This window comes from Balaenoptera acutorostrata, chromosome 10, assembly GCF_949987535.1.
Source record: "Balaenoptera acutorostrata chromosome 10, mBalAcu1.1, whole genome shotgun sequence".
In the NCBI taxonomy this organism is placed as follows: domain Eukaryota; kingdom Metazoa; phylum Chordata; class Mammalia; order Artiodactyla; family Balaenopteridae; genus Balaenoptera; species Balaenoptera acutorostrata.
The window spans coordinates 68,017,593-68,045,408 of NC_080073.1; the positions used below are offsets into that span (position 1 = coordinate 68,017,593).

The 27,816-nt window shown below is 49.3% G+C and overlaps 1 protein-coding gene across 1 annotated transcript; it reads left to right on the plus strand.

Moving 5' to 3' along the window:
• The first annotated feature begins 1,131 nt into the window (after positions 1-1,131).
• Positions 1,132-24,024, plus strand: DEF6 (DEF6 guanine nucleotide exchange factor). Its single transcript, XM_057554018.1, has 11 exons — positions 1,132-1,342; positions 13,648-13,788; positions 14,439-14,624; positions 16,272-16,508; positions 16,600-16,746; positions 20,031-20,139; positions 20,328-20,626; positions 21,705-21,871; positions 21,999-22,197; positions 23,149-23,239; positions 23,443-24,024. Exons 1-11 carry the CDS (start codon positions 1,247-1,249, stop codon positions 23,664-23,666), a joined length of 1,896 nt encoding a protein of 631 aa, XP_057410001.1. The 5' UTR covers positions 1,132-1,246; the 3' UTR covers positions 23,667-24,024.
• Positions 24,025-27,816: the final 3,792 nt, after the last annotated feature.

Consider the following 27,816-nt stretch of genomic DNA (forward strand, 5'->3'; position numbering starts at 1 on the left):
CAGTCAGACGCCACTGAAAAGTACATGGTAGGACCAGACCAGCCCTGGTGGGAAGGAAGGGATGCAGGGAAAGGGACTTGATGGAAAGAACTCTTGGGTTTGACCCCTCCTGCATGGGAACATTGCAGGGATTGCAGGTGCCTCTTTTCCTCTCTCCGTTGTCATGGATGTGCCCCACCCTCTCCCCCAACGCAGACATCCTCTCCTAGGATGCCTAGCACGCTCTTCTACTCTTGCCACCAGCTCCTTGGAAGCAGGGGGAGCTGGGACATACCCCCAGGGAGGGGTGTCTCAATTGCCTGAGCAGGCTCCTTCAACATCCAAGGCCACTGTTCGTGGTAGGAATATGCCCCAGCCCTCACAGGTATTGGATCTAAAGAAACGGAAGCACTGATGTGGAGGGCCCTGAATCGCCAGCCTCCTGCTCCCAGGCACCCCTGAAGCTGGGCCCCACCATGAGCCTCACCCCCATGAGCTTCAGAATCTTTAGGTCAGGGCCAGTGGGGCCCCAGAGTGGGCAATGCTCGGGGTGCCTTTTAGAACCAAAGCCTAGGGGATGGGGAGGCAGCCGATCGTGTGCCAAGTCCTCCTGACCTGGAGAGGTGCCCTGGCCCAGTTCCTCCTCCAAGTTTGTATTGTTGCCTTTTGTTTTCTTCCACTTGGGAGGAGCCCTACCACCACAGTAATGTTAGATGGTCCTAAAAGAAATGTTTTATCCAATGCCTACTCTGTGCTTTTCATCCATTCCCAGACCTCTTTACAATCTATGAGGTACTTCTCCTGCTTTACCAATGAGAAACTGCTCAAGGAGGTTAAGTTATTTATCCAAAGCCTCCTACCTGGTAAGTGTGGAATTGGTACAGGACCTGCCCCCTTTTATCTGACTCCAAAGTCGGGATGGGCTTGCTTTTCCCTCATCAAGCTGCCTCTGGGAGCCCAGAAGGCTCCAGGAGGCTCTGGGGCTGAGGAGGCTTCTAAAGGGCCTCACAACCAGGGAACCAGGCTGATCAGAGTTGTGGCTCTAGCTCCCCAGGGCTTGGTCCCCAGTTCCCATGCAGGGAGTGGTGCCGCTGAGCACTGCAAGAGCAACAGGCTGGGTCCTGCCAGTGTGGGGAGCCCGCGAGAGCAGGCAGGTGGAGCTGTTGCTCCGCACCATGGCCCTTCTGCGGTCTCTGCAGCCGTTTGCATTTCCTGAAACCGGATCTTGGTGTCAGAGCCGCCCCTGGGCCGGGCGGGCGCCTCAGCCATGGCCCTGCGCAAGGAGCTGCTTAAGTCCGTCTGGTACGCTTTCACCGCGCTGGACGTGGAGAAGAGCGGCAAGGTCTCCAAGTCCCAGCTCAAGGTGAGGGGCACCCGGGGCGCAGGGGAGGCCGGCAGACACGTCTCATCAGCCCCTGCTGCCTGAAGCTAGACTTGAGCCCTGTGCTCCTCCTGGGGCACCCAGCTAGCCAGGGACCCAGGAGGGGCGGGAGGGCCCGTGCTGGGGAACTGGGGCAACATGGCCTAGTGGATGCTGCTGCCCCCTGTCCAGAGGCCCCAGTGAGGTGTGTGCAGGGCCATCGCCCAGAGCCCTGGCCCCCAACTCTCGGGAGAGTAGAGGTGCCATCATGGGGTTGTGAGGGCCACGGGCCAAGCTACGTCCCAGACTCCATGTGATGAGCACACGTCTCCCCAGAGTCAAGCTTGGGCACACACCCTACTCCTTCCTGCCGCTTCCTCCTGGCTTTGAAGAGAGACAGTTAGCTAGTACTTGTCAGTCACTTCCTCTCGGAGCAGAGAGAGAGGGTTAGAGCCTCTCGCAGTCCCAAACCAGGCCAGCTCAGCCATCCTTCGCAGGAGAGCTGCTCCTCTGGACCTTGCCTCCCAGGTGGGACAGAGGTGGGAAGGGGCAAGGACTGAAGACCCCGTTATACTGCTGCCTGGCTCACCACCCCCCTCACACCTACACGCCAGGTTGGGAAACTTACCTTAGACCTTGAGAACTCGAGTAGGGAAGGGGTGGAATCTGAACCCAGGGAGGAGCCCCATCAGTGATTGCCCTGAAATTCATGCTTGGTCCTAGATAATTCCTGGGGGGCCGAAAAGTTTCTCTCCTTCTTTCCTGTAGCCCCGCATTAGTGCTGCCTTCACCCTAGTTAGTGGGGAAGAAACAAGGCCCTAGGCCATTGGAGCCAGGGAACGCGGGGAGTCAGGAGCAGGGTGGGCGTCAGCCCTCTGGGATCTGCCTTAGGGGTTCATTCATTCACTCTACAAATATTTACTGAGCGCCAGCTGTGTGCCTGGCATGAGGCTAGGCCATAGTATCCTGGCATCTCCCCTGCCACCCACCCCCCACAGAGGAGAAGTGCAGTCTCAAGGAAACCTCCATTCTAATTGATCGAGCTAGGAGGTGCCTGGAAACCTGGGAGAGACGGATGGGACAGGTTAGTCATTGTACCCCACCCCTATTCCATCCCCCTACTTTTGAACTTGGACACAATGAACTTGGATGTCCCAAACTGGTCCTATCCCATAATCGACCCCTTAGCCAGGCTTGTGAGCATCCAGTAAATGATTCTTGGCTCCCCCAGGAAGGAGAGTCCACTACCACTTTTGATCATCTGAGAGAATCTCCCAACAGACAGGTTCTTCCTTACGTTCTACTTAAATTGTCTTATCGCAGGTTATGTAATCTAGTGAGATCTTCAGTATCGATAGAGGAAAAGCAGATCATCCAACATCCATCCTTGTGGAAACTCCATGTCCTACATCCACCTCCCACTCTGCCCCTTTAATATCTTTCAGGAACAATCCCAACCTCCATGGTTTGTTGTCTCCTAGGTTCCATTTTCTACCACTCCATTACCTGTGGCCCTATGACACCTCCAGGCTCTCTAAGCCTCTCATACATGGAAGATACAGCACTCCGTGGCTCTCTGTTTCCTGGGCCAATCAGGCAGTAAGCCTTCTTAGTTTGAGCCTCTGTCTTGGCCTCTAACTGGGCGGATGCCTGTTCCCCACCCCCACAGGTTGAGTATTTGCAAGGAAGATCGCCTGGGGAGCTTGCATACTTGAACCATCTGCTGTCTTTGTACCACGTCGCAGCTCACTTTGAGCCCACTGCCAGCAGCCTCTGTGGTCCCACAGGATCAATGGTAGATTTCAACCCACTCCACAGAAAACTTGTCCACTCTGGGAATCTGAGCTAGCAGTGGGAGCCTCAGGCCCGGCGGCAGGTGGGACAGAAATGGCAGGGCCCATGTCATAGGAGAGGAAGATAAGGAAGGCAATTCTCCCTCAAGCCCATAGTGCTAGATACTGGAATGGGAGGAAGTAGTGATAGTGCTGGGGGTGGGGATGCCGGAAAGGCAAAAGAGCAATAGAGAAGTGGCCAGAAGGCAGAGGAAGAAGCAGATGAGAGAGACAGACCCTCAGGGCACACTCCTTCCACTGAAAGACTTGGTGAGAAGGGAAGAGATCGTGGGGTTAGCCTGTCCTTGCTAAAACTGTCTCTGGCCTTGGCGTCCTCAGTTGGGAAGAGGCAGGAGACCTGCACCAGCCCAGAGCAGGCTGTGTCTGTCTGCAACAGTCACCACTTCTCCCCTGATGTGTTGGTAGAAAGGCTGCCACCGGCTGTCCTGGGCAAAGCCGTGATGAGGCCAGAAGGAGGAGGAGGAACAGCAAGTCCTCTGAGAAGTACCCCCAAGGAGTCAGGATTGTTTTCTCTGAAGAAGAGAAGGCTTGGGGGAGAGATGAGTTTTCTTCTCTGAATTCTTATAGAAAGTACAGTAGCCTTTGTCCAGGTGGGTTGAGAAAAATAAAAATAGATCAATAAGAATGGCACTTCTGCCCAGAACGGATTTAGGTTGAACACAAAGTTTCTCAGGACTGTGAGCTTTTGCAGGGTCCTCAGAATCTCCCTCTCTAAAGAGCTTTAGGAGTGAGTTCCCATCCTGACAGAGGGCTGCAGGGAGGGGAGCCTTGGGAATGATGGGTTTCCTAATGGCCATACCATCTTCCCTCTGGGAGCAGCTTTGGCTTTAGGCTTCATGGATGATCAGCTAAGAATTTGGCTTCCTCACTCCCTGACTGCCAGGGCTGGGGTGAGGGGCCTGAGATTGGGCTCATGGTTGGAGCAGTGTGTCTCAATGAGGATCCTAGGAGGCTTACCACTTCCCCTTGACCGGCAGGAGCAGGGGGAAGGCAGGGAGGGTGAACTAGGGCCTTCCCTACTTGGCTCTGTCAGGTCTCCCAGGCTCCTGAGCCTCTCATTGGCACTCAGGGAAGTCCTGGGGCCCAGGGAGGGTCTCTTGCCCACCGAGAGCCTCTGAGCTTTGGGCTGTGTCTCCTCTGGAGAGGGACAACAACCTTCTCCTCGGAGAAGGAGAGGAGAAGTTAATAACAACTCCAGTCCAGGAATCTGATGAGTGGGGTCTTCAGCTTTGCCCTGACCCCTGCCTGCTGTTGGTCTCCTCAGTCTAGAGTGTGGAGGAAGGGGAGGATGATTCAATGATGTGCAGAGCACTTGACTCAAGAGCCGTATAAGCTGAGGCCTATGTTGCTCCCCAGTAGGGTGACCTTAGGCAAGTCACTGCCCATCTCTGAACCTCTGGTTTCTCATCTGTAAAGCCTGAGGGCTGAACTGGGGATCACCAAGCTCTCTGGCTAGCCTCCGAAAATAAATTTTAACAAAGTACCTCAAGTAGGTGAAATTGATCCTTGATGCAGCCTCTCCTCTCCCTTTTCTGAGCCTCTGTCTTTCCTTTGATGCTGACAGCCAACCCCTCCAAGCCCCTTCTTGCTCTCAGCAGGCACACAGCTAATCCAGAGATTCCCACCTTTTAAAATTCCTGGTGCTACTTCCTCATGATAGTTTTGCTTTAGTACCCCACTGGTTGAGAAAAATACATTCAGTGACTCTTAAAAAGGATCTGTATATTTTAAAAGAATCACTTAGCACCTAGATACATTTAAAGACTATAGGCCATCTAAAAGAGAGAGAAAGAAAGAAAGAAAGAAGAAGGAAGGAAGAAAAGGAAGGGAAGGAAGGAAGGGAGGAAGGGGGGGGAGGGAGGGAGGGAGGAAGAAAAGACTATATAGGCCATCTAGGAGAAAGAAATTAGTCATTCTTTTTGCAGTTAGTGCTTGGTACTTTTATAGATTCCCAAACCCTCTGTATCTGCGTCTACTCCTGAAGTCTGCGAACTACAGGACCATGGGCCTGGCGCCCATCGCATCGCTGCACCGGAGTTTTTAGGGAACTCCCAAGCCCCCAGGGGAGAGCCACACCCCCACATGCCTCCAGAGGAAACAGTGAATAAATGAAGCCTCTCAAAGGTCAATGGCTGCCAACCCAGAGGTCAGGGACTGCTTGGGTGGGTGGGGGAAACAGAGAATCCCCTCTGGGGGAGCCCAAATGGCAGCTTGTGAAAACTACAGACACCTGGACCCCACCCCTGGAAACTCTGAGTCAGTAGGTCTGGGCGGGCCCCAGCAGATTTCAGTTTCAGCCAGCTCCCCAGGTGATTCTGATGCTTAACCTGAGCCAATGTAGCAGAGATCTAGCGTAGGGCTTTAGAGTCAGACTTTGAGCAAGAGGACACTCCACCTCTCTGAGCCTTGGTTTCCTCTGTAAAAGGAGGATAATGAGAGCCCTGCCTCCAGGGCTGATTGATTGAAATCAGCAGGTGGGTTCTGCAAGCCAGCCTCCACTCCTGCCATTTCCTTTCCAGCATGACCCTCCTCTGGTCACACTCTCCCCACCCCCGGCCCTTACCCGCACCCAGGCACAGGAAGCCTGGCAGTCTGAGGTCAGCTGAGCTCTCTGGGGGGAGGCCCTGAGCCCTCAGTGTCTGGAGCCTTTAATTCCTCTTTGTCCTGACACCTGATGGCTAACAGGGTCAGAGCCTCTCTGCCCTGGGCTCCTCAGATTCCCCTGGCAAAAGGTACAGGTGAGGAAGGTCTTAGAGGACAGCGTGGGCCAATGAACCAAAGAGAGGAACAGCTCAGATAACTGTATGCTGCTGGGTGGCAGGTTCTATCCTGGGGTGGGAGGGGATTTGTACATTATCTCCTTGAACTCCATTTTTAGAAATGTGAAAACTGAGCCCCAGCGAGGTTCATGTGCTCAGAGAGATTCAGTCCATGTCCGTCTGACTTTTGTATTTTTCCTACTTTTCCCCTTGAAGCACTTAGGTTCATTCAGTAGATATTTATTGAGTATCCATTATATGCCAGATCCAGGGATACAGCAGTGAATAAAACAGACAAAACACCGCACACTTGTGTTGCTAACGTTCTAGTCAGAAAACACAGATGATAAACAAAATAAGTAAAAGTGCATGATACATGACATGGAGGAAAATAAAGCAGAAGATATCCCTATCCTTACTGTGGCGGGTAGAGGGGGATAGGATTACAGATTTAAATAAGGTGGTCAGGGGCTTCCCTGGTGGCGCAGTGGTTGAGAATCTGCCTGCTAATGCAGGGGACACGGGTTCGAGCCCTGGTCTGGGAAGATCCCACATGCCACGGAGCAGCTGGGCCCGTGAGCCACAATTGCTGAGCCTGCGCGTCTGGAGCCTGTGCCCCGTGACGGGAGGGGCCGCGATAGAGAAAGGCCCGCGCACCGCGATGAAGAGCGGTCCCCGCACCGCGATGAAGAGTGGCCCCCGCTTGCCGCAACTGGAGAAAGCCCTCGCACGAACCGAAGACCCAACACAGCCAAAAATAAATAAATAAATAAATAAATAAATAAATAAGAAAATCCTTTAAAATAAATAAATAAATAAATAAATAAATAAATAAGGTGGTCAGAGAAGCCCTCCCTGAGAAGGTGACATCTAAGTAAAGATCAGAAGGAGGAGAGGGTGTGAGCCATGCCGTGACCTGGGCGAAGAATGTTTCAGGTTGAAGAAATATCAAGTGCTGAGGCCCTGAGGCAAGAGTGTGCCTGGTGTGTTTGAGGAATGTCAAAGGGGCCAGAGGGGCTGGAGAGAAGTGAGCAAGAGGGATGAGGTCAGAGAAGGTACAGAGTAAAATCTCTGGAAAGACTCTGAGATTTTACTCTGAGAACCTTGGGAAACCACTGCAGCATTTAAGTTAGACTTGAGGAGTTAGTCAAAAACATTGATTAACACAATGTGGGGGACATTGTGTTGAGCTCTGGAGTCAGGGTTGAGATTAGAGTCCTTGCTGCCCTCAAGGAATGTAGAACACCCAGAAATGCTCACACCAACAGGGAACAGCAAAAGAACATTATTACAGAGCAACTTAATAGCAGGGTACATTAATAACAGTGGTTAATGACACCCTTTGTTTTTTAGCTCTATAGTTTAAAATTTTTGTCATGAAAACAATATATGCTCCTAGTTCAGAAGAATATAATTTTAAAGAAGTTGAAATTTACTAGAAAAGTAAAACATGTTTTACTGGTTAAAAAAATTGAAAGACAAAAATAATGTTAAAGAAGGTGAAATTTCCTCCCCTCCCTGGGGAAGAGTGGTAGGGTGATAGCTGTTAACAGTTTGCTGAGTCTTCTAAATTTTTTCTATGTACAAATAAACTTATTAGGTTGAACTATATGAAATTGCTGATGTTTGATTGTTTTGACCTACTAAAATAGCAGTTTAATATGGTTCAGCATAATCTTTGCACACATATTATTTTACAAATATTTCATTCTACAGCTTGCTTTTTTCCACCTGCCAGTATAGTATGCATATCTTTCCATGTCTGTTCATACAAATATAATAATAAAAATAGCTCACAACTTTTATTAAGCAATTTCTATTATTCTACTATGTACCCGGTGCTGTGCTAAGCTCTTTGTTCTAAAACACCCTGTGGAGCAGGCGCCTTATTTTCCTCAAAGAGGAGGAGACTAAGGTCTTGGAGAAGTTAAATCAGTTACCCATAAGTACACATGTGGCAGAAGTAAAATTTTCAACCACACACAGGTCCATGACTTGGTGTACCTGTCCCCTCTTTTTTTTTTTTTTTTTTAAGTATTTTACTCTTTTTTTTTTTTTTTTAATAATTCTTTCTTTTATTTTTGGCTGTGCTGGGTCTTCGTATCTGTGCGAGGGCTTTCTCCAGTTGCGGCAAGCGGGGGCCACTCTTCATCGCGGTGCGCGGGCCTCTCACTATCGCGGCCTCTCTTGTTGCGGAGCACAGGCTCCAGACGCGCAGGCTCAGTAGCTGTGGCTCACGGGCCTAGTTGCTCCGCGGCATGTGGGATCTTCCCAGACCAGGGCTCGAACCCGTGTTCCCTGCATTGGCAGGCAGACTCTCAACCACTGCGCCACCAGGGAAGCCCCTACCTGTCCCCTCTTGAAGGAGCCTTGGGCTGTCTCCAATGCCTCATTTATTCCCTCTTTCTTTCTTTCTTTCTTTCTTTCTTTCTTTCTTTCTTTCTTTCTTCCTTCCTTCCTTCCTTTCTTTCTTCCTTCCTACGTTCCTTCCTTTCTTCTTTCCTTTTTTCCTTCCTTTCTTTCTCTCTTCCTTTCTTCCTTCCTTCCTCCCTCCCTTCCTTCCTTTCTTCCTTCCTTCCTTTCTTCCTTTCTTCCTCCCTCCCTCCCTTCCTTCCTTCCTTCCTTTCTTTCTTCCTCCCTGCCTCCCTCCCTTCCTCCCTTCCTTCCTTCCCTCCTTCCTTCCTTTCTTTCTTCCTTTCTTCCTCCCTGCCTCCCTCCCTTCCTCCCTCCCTCCCTTCCTCCCTCCCTTCCTTCCTTCCTTCCTTTCTTTCTTCCTCCCTGCCTCCCTCCCTTCCTCCCTCCCTTCCTTCCTTCCTTCCTTTCTTTCTTCCTCCCTGCCTCCCTCCCTTCCTCCCTCCCTCCCTTCCTCCCTCCCTTCCTTCCTTTCTTCCTTCCTTCCTTTCTTCCTTTCTTCCTCCCTCCCTCCCTTCCTCCCTTCCTTCCTTCCTTCCTTCCCTCCTTCCTTCCTTTCTTTCTTCCTTTCTTCCTCCCTGCCTCCCTCCCTTCCTCCCTTCCTTCCTTCCTTCCTTCCCTCCTTCCTTCCTTTCTTTCTTCCTTTCTTCTCCCTCCCTCCCTCCCTCCCTCCCTTCCTCCCTTCCTTCCTTCCTTTCTTCCTTTCGTCCTTTCTTTCTTCCTCCCTCCCTCCCTCTCTTCCTCCCTTCCTTCCTTCCTTCCTTCCTTTCTTTCTTCCTTTCTTCTCCCTCCCTCCCTCCCTCCCTCCCTTCCTTCCTTTCTTCCTTTCGTCCTTTCTTTCTTCCTCCCTCCCTCCCTCCCTTCCTCTCTTCCTCCCTTCCTTCCTTCCTTTCTTCCTTCCTCCCTTCCTTCCTTCCTTCCTTTCTTTCTTTCTTCCTTTCTTCCTTTCTTTCTTCCTCCCTCCCTCCCTCCCTCTCTCCCTTCCTCCCTTCCTCCCTTCCTCCCTTCCTTCCTTCATTCCTCCCTTCCTTCCTTCCTTCCTTTCTTTCTTTCTTCCTTTCTTCCTTTCTTTCTTCCTCCCTCCCTCCCTCCCTCTCTCCCTTCCTCCCTTCCTCCCTTCCTCCCTTCCTTCCTTCATTCCTCCCTTCCTTCCTCCCTTCTTTCCTTACTTCCTTTCTTCCTTTCTTTCTTCCTTTCTTCCTTTCTTTCTTTCTTCCTCCCTCCCTCCCTCCCTTCCTCCCTCCCTTCTTTCTTTCCTCCCTTCCTTCCTTCCTTTCTTCCTTTCTTTCTTTCTTTCTTTCTTCCTTTCTTTCTTCCTCCCTCCCTCCCTCCCTCCCTTCCTTCCTCCCTTCCTTCCTTTCACCATGCCGTGGCTTGCGAGATCTTAGTTCTGGGACCAGGAATCAGCCTGTGTGCCCCGCAGTGGAAGCGCAGAGCCCCAACTGCTGGACTGCCAGGGAATTTCCCAATGCCTTTTATTCTAAACTATGCTTCAGTGAGCATTCTTGTACAGGTAACTGTTCTCTTGAGCATCTATAGGTTGGATGATTAAAAATGCTGGGGTCATCCCCAATTTTATGTTTGATACAGTCTTGCCCTCCAGAAAGACTACCAATTCACATCTCAACAGTGGGGCATTTGAGTCCCCATTTCTCCACAACCTCCTCAATACTTGATAGTATCAGTCTTTTGCATCTTTGCTAATTTGTTAGGTAAAAAATTGCACTTTCTATATGAGAAGGGAACTTATATTTGTTCTGTGCAGAGCTAACTCTCACTCTCTCTATATATATATCTCACTCCATCCTCATGGCCCCTCTGCGTGGTGGGTATTATCCCGTTTTACTGACAATGATACTGAGGCTCAGGGGGTGAAGGAGTTTATCCAAGGCCTCATAACTAGAAAGCGAAGGTTCCTGGCCTTCCATGTCCCCCCGCACGCTTCACTGGAGTGTAGCCATTTGGCTGGGCTATGCAGGAAGCTTCCTCAAAGAGGTGCTTTAGGAGGCTTGAAGAAAGATGAAGACATGGGTAATTTGAAAAGAGGCCAGGAGGCAACAGGTAGAAATATGTGAAACTCTTAGTATAACACCTATCTCTTCAGAAGTGGGTATTTCTCTTGTGTTGGTCACCCTGAATTTTAAGTGCTAAGCATTGAGTGGTGGCACCTCTTAGAGTGTGGATTAGTATCCTATGACCACAGATGTATTAATCATGTCTTCTCTGGATATAGGTGGTAGAAACCAAACTCAAAATAACTTAAAGGAGATGTTATAGATTGGCTCACATAACCAAAACTCCAAGCATAGTATTGGCTTCAGGCATGGCTGGATCTAGGTCCTCAAAGGATGACTTTTTATACCTTGACTCTGCTTTTTTTCACTGATAGCTTTATTCTTTAGCAGGTACTTCCCACACAGGGACAAAAATGTCAGCTACATCTATCTTCTAACAGCTTAACTCTTTCCATGTATACCCATGGGAAAGAGTACACCTCTTCTCCACTAGAGGAGGCAAAAATCCCAGGGCTGATTCTCATTGGCCTAGATTTGGTCATGTGCATCCTTGAACCAAACACCACGACTCCAATGTGCCCACCCCTGCAGCCAGCTGGGGTAGGGGTGCAAATGGCCAATACCACAGATATTGAAAATGGGGGAGAGTAACTTCTCAAAGGAAAATCAAGGCTCTATTACCAAAATAAGGGAGGGGGGGCAGAGTTCATCAGGAAGAAACTTCAGATGTCCTTTAGAACAAGAGTAGGCAAAACCAAAGATGGCACATGAGATAATTTGAAGATCATGGGAATGAGGGTTGGGGTGGGGATCAGAGATGGCTGTCCAGAGGGAAAGGAGGGAAAAGAGAAACACCAATCCCCTTGCTGGGCCCTCCAACTTCCCACTTTGCTGAGTTGAACCTGAGGCCCAGGAGAACATTGGGAAGAAGTCTCAAACCCTTCTCCCCTTCCTCTCACAAAAGAGAATAAAGAAATGAAGACTTGGTATACACGCCACCTCTAGGATGTTGCCAGCTTCTGCCTCAGAGGAGCTGATTCCAAGGTGGACTGCTGGTGGTGGAAGCAGCCCTTAAATACAGCATTTATTGACTGCCTTTGGTGTGCAGAAGAGGACATAGGTGCTGTGAAACATAAAGATGAACAGAGACCTTGCCTCCAGAGTTCACTATATAGTTGGGGAATGAGGCTCAGGGTCAATATATATATATATATTTTTTGGTTATAAATTTATTTATTTATTTATTTATTTTTGGCTGCATTGGGTCTTCATTGCTGCGCGCGGGCTTTCTGTAGTTGTGGCGAGCGGGGGATACTCTTTGTTGCAGTGCGTGGGCGTCGCATTGCGGTGGCTTCTCTTGTTGTGGAGCACGGGATCTAGGTGTGTGAGCTTCAGTAGTTGTGTCTCGTGGGCTCTAGAACACAGGCTCAGAAGTTGTGGCTCATGGGCTTAGTTGCTCCACGGCATGTGGGATCTTCCTGGACCAGGGCTCGAACCCATGTCCCCTGCATTGGCAGGCGGATTCTTAACCACTGCGCCACCAGGGAAGCCCCAGGGTCAATATTTTAATGGGGAAGCAGCCTTCAGAGCCGGGAACAACCAGTTGCAAGCTCAACTCTGCCACTTACTCTTAACCTCTCCAAGTCTCAGCATCTTCATCTGAAAAACAGAGATAATAATGTCTGTATGTCACGGCTGCAGACATTAGATGTGGGGTATAGAAAGCACCTCAAACAGTGGCTGGCACATAGTAGGTGACAATTTTTAATCATTCACGCTGTCTTTGATAAGTGCTATATCAGAATTACCCCAAGACAATTTTATTTTTTTCCTGATCTCCTTGTTCAAGCTTCAACCTCTTTGTTCTAATATCATGGGTTTGTTAACCAACCCATTTCCCCTCTGTACTGTCATGGCCGCCATCCCTTTTAGCCTTGTCCTCCACATCCCACAGACCATTTTTCGTGCCCCTTCTTTGCTCCCTCTCCAGCTCCCTTCCATCTTTAGAAGGGCAGTGACTGGAACTGCACATGCCCTCCCTGGAGCAGACACACTGGACTCTAGGCATACTGCAGCCTGAGTCTCTGATGGTAGATGTCAGGCTTCTGCCCTTGAGCTTTGGGATCTGCAGAGCTGGATTTGAATCCTAGGCTCTTGCTCAGGGTGGGTCCTTGGGCAAGTTATTGAGTCGGTTGAGCCGCAGTGTCCTTGTCTGCAGAAAGGGCACATACCTGCCTGACAAAGTGGCAAAGAGCATGGCTGCCTTGGTTTGAATCCCAGCTCTGTCAGCCCTGTGCCCTTGGGTGAGTTACTTAACGTCTCAGAGCCTAGAGGTTTTTTTCATCTGTGAAATAAGGATATAAACACTTGTTATGTGGGTTAAGTGAAGTATATGTAAAGTGCTGAGCACAGTGCTTGGTGCATAGCAAGTGTACAAGTTTTAGTTTTTTGGATTTTATTGAGGTATAATTGACATTTTAATTTCAGGTTTACAACGTAATGATCCTATATTTATATATATATTGTGAAATGATCACCACAGTAAGTCTAGTTAACATCTGTCACCATACATGGTTACGCAAAATGTTTTTTCTTGTGATGAGAATTTTTAAGACCTACTCTCTTAGCTACTTTCAAATATGCAATACGATATTGTTAATTATAGTTACCGTGCTATATATTATATCCCCCCCAGGACTTTTTAAAATTTATTTATTGTATTTATTTATTTAGCTGTGCCAGGTCTTAGTTGCTGCACGTGGGATCTAGTTCCCTGACCAGGGATCAAACCCATGCCCCCTTCATTGGGAGCTCAGAGTCTTAACCACTGGACCACCAGGGAAGTCCCCTCATGACTTACCCAAAGTTTGTACCTTTTGAGCACCTTCACACATTTCACCTCCCCACTCCACACCTCTTTCAACAGTCTGTTCTCTGTATCTCTGAACACCTTTTTTCCCTTTTTAAAAAATTCTACGTATAAGTGAGATCGTATGGTATTTGTCTTTCTCTATCAGACTTATTTCACTTACCATAATGCCCTCAAGGTCCATCCGTGTTGTCGCAAATGGCAAGATTTCATTCCTTTTTTAATGACTGAATAACATTCCATTGTGTCTATATATACAGAAGCTTTAGTTATGATTGAATTGAATAATGTATGCAGAAGACTCAGCCAGGATGGGGGTGGGGACAAGTGGGGAGGTGGGAGCCGCCCTTTGGCCCAGTTTTGGTTGGGGTTCAGGAAGGCAAATTGCCCTCTGTCTCAGGTGCTGTCCCACAACCTGTACACCGTCCTGCACATCCCTCACGACCCTGTGGCCCTGGAGGAACACTTCCGAGATGACGACGATGGCCCTGTGTCTAGCCAGGGGTACATGCCCTACCTCAACAAGTACATCCTGGACAAGGTGGGGCCCCTCTAACCTCTCCCCACTTCCCAACCTGACCAGCACCCTAATACATTGCCACCCCAACTCCTCCCCCTATGAACCCCATTTCTGTCCCCTCTGTCCATCCCTGCTCTCCCATCTCCATCCTTCACCTCCCAGCCACTTGCCCCCTCCTGGCTCCCCTTAACTCACTCTCAAGCTTCCTCCTCTCTATCCTAGCCTCCACCTTTCCCACGACCTTCCACCCCGTCCCTGCCTAGGTTCCAGCTGTCAATTTTACAAAAGGCTCTCCAGTTTCCCCCAAGTGCCGTCCCCCCTGCTCCTCCCAGCTGTCGCTGTCTTCTCAGGTTCTCCTTGACTGTCCACTCCCTCCTGGGCTTCCCCTTCTTTCTCCCTGGGCTGAGGGACCTGAGTTTCTCTGTGTGCAGGGGATTTGGGGGCAGTGGCTGTGAGGGAGTGGTGGCGGTAGCAGGGCTGGGGGCTGGGGTCAGGCTGGTTGGTCAGCTAGTTACCTGATCATCAGCTCAGGGATTCCTCAAGTTAGAGCCCCAACATAGCAGGGTAGGGAGCAGGGGAATAGATGACCCGAAGAAGCCAGCTGGAGCCTAGTTGGGTGGTAGAGCAGGGACGGGGCAGCCTTCTCAGCTGACTTGCCGGCCTGGTGGCAGGTGGAGGAGGGGGCTTTCGTTAAGGAGCACTTTGATGAGCTATGCTGGACGCTGACGGCCAAGAAGAACTATCGGGTGGATAGCAACGGGAACAGCATGCTCTCCAATCAGGATGCCTTCCGCCTCTGGTGCCTCTTCAACTTCCTGTCTGAGGACAAGTACCCTCTGATCATGGTTCCTGATGAGGTAAGCCCCAGGGACTTTATCACTTGGGGACAGACCTTAGCAGAACCATGAAGGAGGCCAAATTGCCTCCGTACTTTCCCACATCCCCTTTCTTCTTTATCTCCCCACCCTGGGACCTGTTCACACCCATCTGTCTCCAGATGCTTAGAAGTGTCCATATCAGAACAATTATGCCTTCTCCCAGGAGGTCAAAAACTACACTTCCTTCAAGGCTCTGCTAGCCCTCACAGTAGGGAAATGATCTGCAAATTCTATTTACACAGAGATGTGAATGCCTGATACATTCCTGGGCATTTAAAAATGAGAACATTTAAAATCAAATGGCAGGATTTTAGGCACTGTGGCAATCTGAGAAGGATGCTATTATTAGGGGAATAGAAACCTTCCTGGGACATCTCTCCAGTTACTCCAAGTGGGCAACCAAGTCTGCCCCTGGTTTCAGATTTTCTCTTCCTATCTTCTACAATATAGGGGAGAGCCAGGGAAGACTCAGCTCAGGGCCCCAGAGAAGGCATGCTGGGAGTAGAGGCCTAGAGTCCAGCCTCTACCTCCTCAACTCATGGGTGAAGCCAGGGCAGATGCCCCCCCTTTTCCAGTCACCCTGCACCCTCCCTCTACTCCCCCTCCTCTCTCCCCTGTCCGTTCAGCCTTCTCCTGACCCTTTAGACCTTTTGGTGGTTGTGAAGATACCAGGGCGAATTTAGGTCTTTAGAGTAGGGTACGTGGGGGAGAGATCCACCGTATTTACAAGTCCTGGCACATCTAACTGTGCTCAGATTCGTGCCCTTGCCTCTGTTTGTGGGAAGAGTGAGGGGTGCCCCGCCCCACTCCCAGCGGAGACCCAGTAGCCCCCAGAGTGAAAGTCCTGGAGAGAGTTTCCCAAGAAGCTGCTGGGGCAGTCGAGGAACACGTGTCCATCTATACAGACACCTGGCTGGCTGGGCATCTTTGTCAGACACCTGCCAGTCAGGGCGAGGTGGCCTCTCAGAGGTCAGAAAGCTGCTTGCTACTGTGATCAACATGCAGTGTGAACAAAGTGCAGCAGGAGGTACCCCAACCACCACTTCCTGTTCCTCTGTAACGGGTTTCCTGTCCCTGCTCTGCTTACTCCACCTCCAATCCCCTTGCCCTCCCATAGGGGAAGGATCCCTAAGGTTCGGGCTTGGGGCTTGGAATAAGGACTCATGGGATGGGGATCTGAATTGAGTTCTGGCTGCTACCAACTTGCTGTATGATTCAGAACAAGTCACTTCCCCCTTTGAGCCTCAGTTTTGTCACCTGCAAAGTGAGGATATTGGATGAGAGGGCCCTTGTTCCCCTGTTGACATTTTCTATGACTTGCTGTCTCGGCCTGGCCCTTGGCCCCCTCAGCTCCCACCTCACCCTGCCCTTAATTCAAGGCAGGAAGGAATGGGACTGGAGCTTGGGGAGGGGATGCTTGAATTGAAGTTGGGGCTCCAGGATCCCCTCCTACGTCTCTACTCAGGTGTCCTCCAGCGTTTAGTTGTTTTGTCCTCTGACCCTACCCCCCATCCTGTCCCTGGTCACTTCTGCCCAGGCTCCGGGTGCCTGATGGGAGCGCCCCCTGGTGTTGGCACCAGCACCACAGCCTGCTGCAGCCACCAAGCCTTCCCTTCCCCCCTCCAGGTGGAATACCTGCTGAAGAAGGTGCTCAGCAGCATGAGCTTGGAGGTGGGCTTGGGTGAGCTGGAGGAGCTGCTGGCCCAGGAGGCCCAGGCAGCCCAGAGCACCAGCGGGCTCAGCGTCTGGCAGTTCCTGGAGCTCTTCAACTCAGGCCGCTGTCTGCGAGGCGTGGGGCGAGACACCCTCAGCATGGCCATCCACGAGGTCTACCAGGAACTCATCCAGGACGTCCTGAAGCAGGTCAGGCCCGGCTGGGAACTAGGGGAGGACCCCGAGGAGGGTGAAGTGGGGGGGGGGCCAGTGATGCCTCTGACTTTGCTCTGGCTGGCAGGGCTACCTGTGGAAGCGAGGGCACCTGAGGAGGAACTGGACAGAACGCTGGTTCCAGCTGCAGCCCAACTGCCTCTGCTATTTCGGGAGTGAAGAGTGCAAGGAGAAAAGGGGTACAATCCTGCTGGATGCGCAGTGCTGCGTGGAGGTGAGGGGGACAGTTGAGGGGGTAGAGCACATCTCAAGGCTCAGAGGGGCTCCAGTGCAGTGTGAAGGCAAGGGGGTCAGGAGGAGGGTAAATGGGAAAAGCCACAGTGACAAATTCCCGCTTAGATGAGTGCAACCCAAATACAGTTCACCCTTGAACAACACAAGTTGGAACTTATATGTGAATTTTTTTCAATAAATAAATTCAGGAGTACAGCGCCATCAGCAGTTGGTTGAATTCGCAGATGTGGAACCAGGATACTGAGGGCTGACTTTAAAGTTATATGTGGATTTTTGACTGGGCAGAGGCTTGGCACCCCTAACCCCTGCATTGTTCAAGGGTCAGTTGCATACCTTGGTACCTCAAGGCTATTCTCAGGCATGGCAGCAATTTTTTTTTCTTTTAGAAAAGTAACACACTTTATTTTTTCTTCCAGTTTTATTGAGCTATAATTGACATACAGCACTGTATAAGCTTAAGGTGTACAGCATAATGATTTGACTTACATACATCATAAAGTGATAAGCACATAAGTTTAGTGAACATCCCTCATCTCATATAGATACAAAATTAAATAGAAAAAAATTGTCTTGTGATGAGAACTCTTAGGATTTACTCTCTCAGCAACTTTCCTGTATAACATACAGCAGTGTTAAATTAATTTATCATGTTGTACATTACATCCCTAGTACTTATATATCTTATATCTGGAAGTTTGGACCTTTTTTTCTTTTTTCTAATTTATTTTATTTATTTTTTGGCTGCGTTGGGTCTTCCTTGCTGTGCGCGGGCTTTCTCTAGTTGCGGCAAGCGGGGGCTACTCTTCGTTGTGGTGCGCGGCCTTGTCATTGCAGTGGCTTCTCTTGTTGTGGAGCACGGGCTCTAGGGCGTGTGGGCTTCAGTAGTTGTGGCACACGGGCTCAGTAGTTGTGGCTCGCAGGCTCTAGAGCGCACGCTCAGTAGTTGTGGTGCATGGGCTTAGTTGCTCCGCGGCATGTGGGATCTTCCCAGACCAGGGCTTGAACCCATGTCCCCTGAATTGGCAGGCGGATTCTTAACCACTGTGCTACCAGGGAAGCCCTGGAAGTTTGTACCTTTTGATGACCTTCATCCAATTACCTTCCCCCCATCCCCGCAACAACCTCCCTCCCCACCTCTGGTGACCACAAATCTGATCTCTTTTTCTATGGATTTGTTTGTTTGTTTTTGAAGTTTAATTGACCGACAATACTATGTTAGTTCCTGTTACAAAACATAATGGTTCGGTATTTCTATATATTTCAAACTGACCTCCACAATAGGTCTAGTTATGATAGGTCACCATACAAAGATAACTATGTAATCATAGTTATTGACTATATTCCCCACACTATTCATTTTACACCCATGACTCACTTATTTTGCACCTGGAAATTTGTACCTCTTAATCTTCCTCAACTTTTTCCTTCCTCTCACTAAGCCCCCTACCCTCTGGCAAACACACCTGTTTGTTCTCTGTATCTATAACTCTGTTTATGTTTTGTTATGTTTGTTCATTTGTTTTGTCTTTTTTAGATTCCATATGTCAGCACTTAAAAAAAAAAAAAAAACTGCAAATCAAATACTAAAGTCATTGGTGAATAATGTGGACTTTGCTAAAGATTTTTCAGAGGAGATGGCTTATGTCTCACTCTACCCAGCAAAACTTTCTAAAAATCCTCTTTGAAGTTCTTTCTCCTTCACCCAAATTCCATTCCCTTTGGCAACTCTATTCCTCCCTATTCTTTCTCCCTTCCCATCCCTTTTCCTGCCTTGACTCTGTCCATTATTTTAGAGGCTTAAAACAACAATTTTAAAAACTGTAGTGAAAAAAATATACTAACATGAAATTTGCCATTTTAATTCATTTTGTGTTACAATTTTGTGTTACAATTCAGTAGCATTTAAGTACATTTTGTGTTACAATTTTGTAACAATTTTGTGTTACAATTCAGTAGCATTAAGTACATTCACATGTAACCATCACAATTATCTATTTCCTAAACTTTTTTATCATCCCAAACAGAAACTCTGTACCCATTAAGCAATAACTCATCCGCCCTTCCCTCCAGCCCCTGGTAACCTCTATTCTGCTTTCTATCTCCATGAATTTGCCTGTTCTAGGTATCTCATATAAGTGGAATCATATAATATTTGTCCTTTTATGTCTGGCTTCTTTCACTTAGCATAATGTTCTCAAGCATGTTGTGGCATGAATCAGGATTTCATTCCTTTTTATGGCTTAATAATATTCCATTGTAAGGATGTACCACATTTTGTTTATCCATTCTTTGATGGGTATTGGGTTGTTTCCATCTTTTTGCTATTGTGAATAATGCTATTATGAACATCCAGGTACAAGTTTCTGGGTGGATATATATTTTTTCTCAGGGTACGTACCTAGGAGTAGAGTTGTTGAACCATACATTAATCCTATGTTTAATTTTTGAGGAACAGCCAGACTTTTCTACACCATCTTCCATTCTTACCAGCAGTGTATGAAAGTTCCAATGTCTCACCAACACTTGTTATTTACATTAAAAAATGTTATTATTATAGTCATCCTAGGCTCTGTCCATTTTTGTCACATAGGGAAACAGCTGTCAATGTGGAAACAGCACAGATCTAGGCAGAAATCCAGCTCCACCACTAATAGGCAGTGTGAACTGGGCAAGTTCCTGGACCTCTTAGAGCCTCAGTTTCTTTCTCTGTAAAGTGGAGCTAATAATCCATGCCTGGTACAGACTCTAGAACACATGAAGCTCAGTAGGTGGTAGCTATTATTTTCCACTAGAATGTAAGCTTAGGGAAGGCAGGGATTTGGTCTGTTAGGCACATCTCAGTATCCCAAATGCCCAGAGCAATGAGTGGCACTCAGTAGACACTACAAAATATCTGTGGAATGAATGAATGGAGAACTTTCTCAACAGGCAGGGCTTTGTGGAAATGAACGGTCTCGATAGTGAGGACCCTGTCATGGGAGATGTTCCAGCGTGATCTGCATAAACACTGAGTGATCCCTCTGTGCTAGGCCCCATGGGGAGATACCAAGAGAACAGTCCTAACTTCAAAGAGCTGTAGGCACACAAGTATCCCCATAACTAACCTTCAAACCGGGCCACGCAGGCTCCTGGCAGAGTGGGAGGGGTGCCCGGGGAGGATGGTCAGCCAGCGGGGGTAGGGGCTGGAGCTGCAGCACCCCTGGGGCAGGTGTGGCCCTGACTCCAGTGAAGCCAGCCTGTCTGGGGCCATCCACCCTCTCCCAGGTGCTGCCCGACCGAGAAGGGAAGCGCTGCATGTTCTGTGTGAAGACTGCCTCCCGCACGTACGAGATGAGCGCCTCAGACACGCGCCAGCGCCAGGAGTGGACGGCTGGTGAGTGCTCGCTGGGTGGCCTGGACCTGGCTGGGCCTCAGTCGCCTCATCTGTGAAAAGGGGGTGATAGCACTTTGCCCAGCGGGAGGCTGGGCACTGGACACGGGCAACTCCTAAGGCCCCTTTCTGGCGGTGGGTCACCTCGAGGCTGCCCTGCCCCCGGCCAGCCCCTCCCACTCCCTCCGCAGCCATCCAGACGGCGATCCGGCTGCAGGCCGAGGGGAAGATGTCGCTGCACAAGGACCTGAAGCAGAAGCGGCGCGAGCAGCGGGAGCAGCGGGAGCGGCGCCGGGCGGCCAAGGAGGAGGAGATGCTGCGGCTGCAGCAGCTACAGGAGGAGAAGGAGCGGAAGCTGCAGGAGCTGGAGCTGCTGCAGGAGGCGCAGCGGCAGGCCGAGCGCCTGCTGCAGGAGGAGGAGGAGCGGCGCCGCACCCAGCACCGCGAGCTGCAACAGGCGCTCGAGGGCCAGCTGCGCGAGGCTGAGCAGGTGGGGCCGCACAGCTCTGGAGGCGGTGGGCTGAGGGGTGTGGTGCGGTCAGGCCTGGGAGCTGAGCACTGGGGGCGGGGCATGGGGCGGAGCCTTGGTCGAGGGCGGAGCCACGCATTGAGGGATGCAAGTGGAGGCGGGGCTTGTCTTGAGGGATTTTGGGGACAGAGCCTGTGGGCTTGAAAGATGGGTATGGGACGGGGACTGTGCCAGGAACAGGGCCTGTGGGATAAGGAAGCTGGCCGAGGGATGGCTTGAGAGGAGAGACGGTAGGGGGCGGGGCCTGAGCCTACGAAATGGGAGGGTCGGACCTGAGTGCTAGGTGTAGAGTGGGACCTGGTTCAGAAACCTTGGCTGGGGGCGGGACTTGGACAGAGGAGCTGCTAAAGACGGTGTGATTGGGGATGAATTTGGACCAAGGCTGGACTAGGTTGGACTAGACTTGATCTGAGTTTATAATGAAACCAGTTTGGGGAATGCAGGATGGGAGGAAGGCAGGATGAATGTGGAGGCAGATTAAGCCTGTAGAGGCAATTAGATTTAGGATTTAAGAGTTCTAGATCTGGAGTCAGACACTGTGGATTCAATCCCAGCTCTGCCTCTTAGGAACCCTGTGATCCCAGGCAAGTTACTCAGCCTTTCTGTGCCTCAGTTACCTGTGACATGTTGATGCCAATAGAACTTGGCTTATAGAGTTATGGAAAGGAGGATCAACTAAGGAAACACTTTGAGTTATAATTGTTATAACAATTATAATTATAGTCATTCCCTTCCAAGCACTACCCTAATTATAATTATAAAACGTTATATTATAATGTATAATAATAACTATTAAGGCTGGTGCTGAAAAGGGGATGACTTGAGCCCCTTTCCACCATGTAATTCACTGATCATTATCTGAGTTAGTCAGGCTTGCTGAGGAGATCAGATCAGGAAATGCTGACATGAAGGAACTCCCCAGACCCTCACCCAGAGATAAGTAGTTGGGCTGGCCTAGCAAAGCCCTGGGGAAAGGAGCAGCATACTTGCTGCCTCTCTCCCCCGTGCCCCCATTGACCTGGCTTCATTTCCCGAGCAGGCAAGGGCCTCCATGCAGGCTGAGATGGAGCTGAAGAAGGAGGAGGCTGCCCGGCAGCGGCAGCGCATCGAGGAGCTGGAGGAGATGCAGCAGAGGCTTCAGGAGGCCCTGCAACTGGAGGTGAAAGCTCGGCAGGACGAGGAGGCCGTGCGCCTAGCCCAGACCAGGTAGAACTGAGGGGCCCCTTCTGCTTCCCCTCCCTGACTTCCCGACCCCCCACCCCGACCCCGCACCACTTGCCGAACACCTGCGAGGTGCCTTGGCTCTGGAGGTGACACAGTGGATGCCTGGCAGACTGCTGGAGGAGGAGGAGGAGAAGTTGAAGCAGCTGCTGCAGCTGAAGGAGGAACAGGAGCGCTATATTGAGCGGGCACAGCAGGAGAAGCAGGAACTGCAGCAGGAGATGGCCCTGCAGAGCCGCTCCCTGCAGCAGGCCCAGCAGCAGTTGGAGGAGGTGCGGCAGAACCGGCAGCGGGCCGACGAGGACGTGGAGGTGAGGCCTGGGTTGGAGCAGGTTGGAGGCTGCCAGGTGAACGAGGGTGAGTGCGTTAACGCACAGGCTCTGGAAACTTCCCTCAAGCTCTATCCCTCAGGCCCCATCATTGCCTGGCTATGTGACCTCTGACAAGTTGCCTAACCTCTCTGAGTTCCAAGTCCCTTATCTGAGAAAGGGGACTGGTAGTAGCATTGCTATGAAGATTAAATGAGATAACACGTGAAATTAAGTATGTAGTAAGCACTGAAGAAACCTTAGCTACGACTTTTACCATTGTTATTAATCTGGGCAAAAATTTTTCCTCCTACTCTTCCAGCCCCTACTTTGCTATCCCTGTACTTTGGCTCCACTCTTTGGAGCCTGAATCTCCATAGAAGAAGATTTTATTTTAAACTTTTGATGTTTTGTTTTTATTAATATTAATTATTTTATTTTGCTTTGTTGGCCTACATGGTCATTGTAAAAAATTCAAACACAGAAATAAGTATCAAAGAAAGGGAAAGTTCCTCTATGATTCCCCACCCCACAACTGCTGCTAACGGCTGGGTGAACACTGGAGCAGAGGCTTTTGCATTAGGTCTTGGGAAGGTGGTGTAATGCAGTGGTTCAGAGCTCCGTGTATGTCCCTGGGCAAGGCACTTAACCGCTTTTGAATTTGTTTGTTGTTAACTTCTGCTCTGGAAGTTAAATAAGATGTTAGTACATCTTAGCTGCTTAATAAGTGGAAACTATGATTATTTCTGACCCTTTGAGGGCCTGTGAGTCCCCTGAAATTGGATGCCAACTCTGTTCACATACATAACTCTTTATGAACATACATGAGTTTTTCTGGGAAGATGATCAATAGCCTTTGTCAGATCCTAAGGGGCGTGTGAACCTGAAAAAGGTCAAGACTCTCTGTCTTGGAGGGTGGCTCTGACCCACTCCTCCCTGGTCCTGCCCCGACAGGCTGCACAGCGGAAGTTGCGCCAGGCCAGTACCAACGTGAAACACTGGAATGTCCAGATGAACCGGCTCATGCATCCAATTGAACCTGGAGGTGAGAAGGGTTAGACCCTGGAGCTTTCCCTGGAGTGGGGAGGGAGAAGGGAGGGTGGAAGGGATACCCCCAGATCTACAGAACCAGCACAGAACTGAAGGTCAGCGGGTTCTCCTTTCCCCCAAGGGCTGAGGCAAGGCCCCTCAACTTCTTCCCTTTGCATGCACCTTGCTCCTTCCTCATACCTGCTTTTTTTCTGCCAGACAAGCGTCCCACCACCAGCAGCTCCTTCACAGGCTTCCAGGCCTCTCTACTCGCCCGCCGTGACTCCTCCCTAAAACGCCTGACTCACTGGGGATCCCACGACAACAAGACCCCCTCACCCAGCAGCAGTGAGCAGCAGAAGTCCCTCAGTTGTGGGGAAGAGGCGCCCATCTCAGCTTCCGCCCCTCAGGAAGATAAAGTGGACCCAGCACCAGAAAACTAACCTCTGCTAGCCTCTTTCCCCCAACCTCATGCCTACTAGGACCTGGCCACAGCTGGCCTGTGGGTGACACCAGCCCCTGCAGAAGAAGGAGCTACAGTCCTGGTGCCAAGGGCCCAGGCCCTCCAACCACGAAACAGTCCAGAATGGAACCTGGTTCATTTTTTTTGCACCAGCTCCAGGCCCCAGACCACTGAGGCTGTCAGGGACGTTGATCCTTGAGAACTTGACCCTGTGCCTTAACCCCAAGGACTCTATGCCCTAGGCTGGGAAAGAGAGTCAACAAGCAAGCCAGGGGCCATCTGTCCCCAGACTGCCACCAAGTTGTGGAGGCACATTTCCAAATAAAATCAGCTCTTGGGATAAATTATGCATCAGGTCTATAGTCTGTCTCTTCTACCATTTTCTCTCTTCTTCCCTCAAGTCCAGTTATATGTCCCAGAAAGAGTAAGGTATAATGCAGTGGCTAGGGAAGTACACTCTGCCACTTTCCAACTGGGTGACTTTGGTCAAGTTTCTTCACCTCTCTGTGCTTCAGTTCCCATGTTGGCAAAATAGGGATAGTATAGTACCTACCTTACAGGGTTGTTCTGAGGATTAAGTGTTCAGCACGTGGGCTAGCACTATTATTGGTATCACCCCAAAGTGTTTATTGAATGTATATTCTATGCCTTGCAATTTCCCAGTTTATTTAATTCTCGTGGCAACGCTGAGAGGTGGATATTATTATTCTCATTTTACTTGTGGGGAAATTGAGGCTCAGAGAAGTCAGGTAACTTGCCCAAAGCGTTTCAAACTTGCTTCTCTTCCCATATTGTCTGACTTACCTACCTTGTTACCTAAGACAGAGATCTGGGAATCTAGGATGACTTACTCCCTCCCTGCCATCCCCCTCATGAAAAACCCATCATTAAATCCAGTAGATTCTCTCTCCTTCATGCTCTCATATCTACTGCTCCATCTCTATCCCCATGGCTACTGCCATGGCTAAGGCCAAAATTTTATCCTCCACCTGCATGCTCACCTTTGACTCCTTCACCATCTTGCCCCATAGCTAATCAGTCTCCAAGTCCAACTGATTGGATTTCCTTGGTCACTCTCAAATCCACCCCCTTGGGGCCATGTCTCATGGCTACTGCCTTACTCTGGCCCTTGTCACCTCCCAACTGGACTAGAGCAGTAACCAAGTCTCCTTGCTAACCCTTCTCCCCACAGCTGCCTGGATAGGCTTTTTTTTTTTTTTTTTTTTTTTTTAATATTTATTTATTTGGCTCTGGGTCTTAGTTGTGGCACTCAGGATCTTCGCTGGGCCATGAGAGATCTTCAGTTGCAGCATGCAGGATCTTTTAGTTTGGCATGCAGTATCGAACCCGGGCCCCCCTGCATTGAGAGAGCAGAGTCTTAACCACTGGACCAACAGGAGAGTCTCTGGATAGGCTTTCTAAAATGCATATCTATCCTTGATTCTTTCCACTTTCCAGTCTCTCAGTGGTACCCTGGATAGTCAAGTTCACATTCCCATATGGGGCATACAAGGCCCTTGACGATCTGGCCCCGGAGAGCCTCCTATGCCTCTGCTTTATAGATCTAGTAGCAGCTCCCTCCTTTTTCTTCTTCTGAGCCTGCACACTGGCTCTTCTTTCCATCTTACTTCATGTAACAGCCTCCATAACTAGATGCTTGAGATCCTTGAGGGCAGGGACATATTTTCTTCAACTTATGTCCCCAGTGCCTAGAACAATGCTCTACTCTTAGTAGGCATGCAGCAAATGTTTGTTGAATAAATTCATGAATGAATAAATTCTAATATGAATGACTGGGTGTCACCCAGCTTAAAAGTGATGAAGTAGCTGAGATTCCAACTCAACGCCATTCCTTTATTCAACAATTTTTTTTTTTTTTGGCTGCATGACACGTGGATCCTATTTCCCTGACCAGAGATTAAACCCGCGCCCCCTGCAGTGGAAGCCGGGAGTCTTAACAACTGGACCACCAGGGAAGTCCTATTTAACAAATTATTTAATAAGCTTTTATTATAAGCCAGGTATGGGGCTAGGTGCTGGCTATATGGCACAGAACAAAATGAACAGAATCCCTGCCCTCCTGGAGCTTATATGTTATCTGGTGTCAAAGTTCATGTCTTTTGCAAGTACACCAAACTCTATTGCAATGAACTTCACTACAGTCTATTTAAAGTGTCATGAAGCTGCCAGGATAACATGATGCACATTTCAGGGATGGAAAGTAAGGTTCAAATTCTAAGTGTGGTAGGAATTCAGAAAAAAGGAAGTGTTAGGTATGAGGTGGGATTTAATATGGCCCTTAAAAACTTTTTTTTTTTTTTTTTTTTGGCCACGCGGCTTGCAGGATCCTAGTTCCCCAACCAGGGATTGAACTCGGGCCCTGGCAGTGATAGCACTGAGTCCTAACCACTGGACCGACAGGGAATTCCCTTATTAAAAGGGAAGGAGAGTAGAGAACATGGGAACAATGCAAGTATTGATAGAAAGAAGCATAGCACTTTTATGGGCACAAGAAGTCTGGATTCTGGATATTGAATGGGAAGATCAAGGGTTCTCTAATTGGAGTGGGGTATCTCTAAGGTATGAGGAGTTTTAAGAAAATCAATTCACAGATCCTCAACTTCCAAGTGTTCTCTTTACCAAAACTGCTTTCTTCCTTCACAGTTCCACCTCCTCTACTTGCAGTGGCAAGCAAGGTTCACCACTCACCCATCCAGTATCTTTTAGGAGTGGACAATCCAGAGGGGTCAAATTCCTGAAACACTAAACATAGCAACGATTCGAAATGCTGGTGTAGGACTATGGGTGCTGAGAAAGTGAATGGCTCAAAAGTCAGACAAAAAATTCCTTTCGTTTTCAAGTCAGCAGGTTTCCAAATCTTTGCTTCCAAAACCTGGAAGGAGGGGCTTCCCTGGTGGCTCAGTGGTTAAGAATCCGCCTGCCAGTGCAGTGTCACGGGTGCGAGCCCTGGTCGGGGAAGATCCCACATGCCGCGGAGCAGCTAAGCCCGTGTGCCACAACTACTGAAGCCTGTGCACCTAGAACCCGTGCTCCGCAACAAGAGAAGCCACCGCTATGAGAAGCCCGCACACCGCAAGGAAGGGTAGCCCCCGCTCACCACAACTAGAGAAAGCCCGCGCGCAGCAACGAAGACCCAATGCAGCCAAAAATAAATAAATAAAAATTAAAAAAAAATTGAAGTATAATTAATTTACAATGTTGTATTACTTTCAGGTGTACAGCAAAGTGATTCAGTTATATATATTCTTTTTCAGATTATTTACCATTATTTAGGCTATTACAAGATATTGAATATAGTTCCCTGTGCTATACAGTAGGTCTATTAGTAGGTTTATCTATTTGTTCATGTATTTTTTAATACATTTATTTATTTTTATTTATTTATCTTTGGCTGCACTGGGTTTTCGTTGTTGTGCGTGGGGTTTCTCTAGTTGCGGCGAGCAGGGGCTAGTCTTCGTTGCGGTGCGTGGGCTTCTCATTGCGGTGTCTTCTCTTGTTGCGGAGCACAGGCTCTAGGCACGTGGGCTTCAGTAGTTGCAGCACGCAGGCTCAGTAGTTGTGGCGCTCGGGCTTAGTCGCTCCGCGGCATGTGGGATCTTCCTGGACCAGGGCTCGAACCCGTGTCCCCTGCATTGGCAGGTGGATTCTTAACCACTGCGCCACCAGGGAAGCCCTGTTCATGTATTTTTAAGATGGATGATGGTTAGCATCAAATCGCTATGTGTGCTGAGTCTTAGTCAATACATTTAAAAGGGTAATATAGTAGTTTTATATTAAAATATTAATGTTTATAAAATAGTAGAAATAACATCCATACTCTGCAACTACTAAGTTTTAAACTAATATGAAATATATTAGATGTCACCTTAAAAATGTACAAGGAGCTGCATTAGTTCTTATATATTCTTTTAGGGGTAGCGGGGCAAAATTTTTTTTTTTTTTTAATTTATTTATTTTATTGATTTATGGCTGTGTTGGGTCTTCGTTTCTGTGCGAGGGCTTTCTCTAGATGTGGCAAGCGGGGGCCACTCTTCATCGCGGTGCGCGGGCCTCTCACTATCACGGCCTCTCTTGTTGCGGAGCACAGGCTCCAGACGCGCAGGCTCAGT

What these genes read in the sequence shown, in the direction of transcription:
- DEF6 (XM_057554018.1), top strand. Translation starts at nt 1,247, where the DNA reads ATGGCCCTGCGCAAGGAGCTGCTTAAGTCCGTCTGGTACGCTTTCACC. An exon ending in ATGCGCAGTGCTGCGTGGAG is followed by an intron (nt 16,747 to 20,030) that starts GTGAGGGGGACA and finishes ACCCTCTCCCAG; the next exon opens with GTGCTGCCCGACCGAGAAGG. An exon ending in GGGCCGACGAGGACGTGGAG is followed by an intron (nt 22,198 to 23,148) that starts GTGAGGCCTGGG and finishes CTGCCCCGACAG; the next exon opens with GCTGCACAGCGGAAGTTGCG.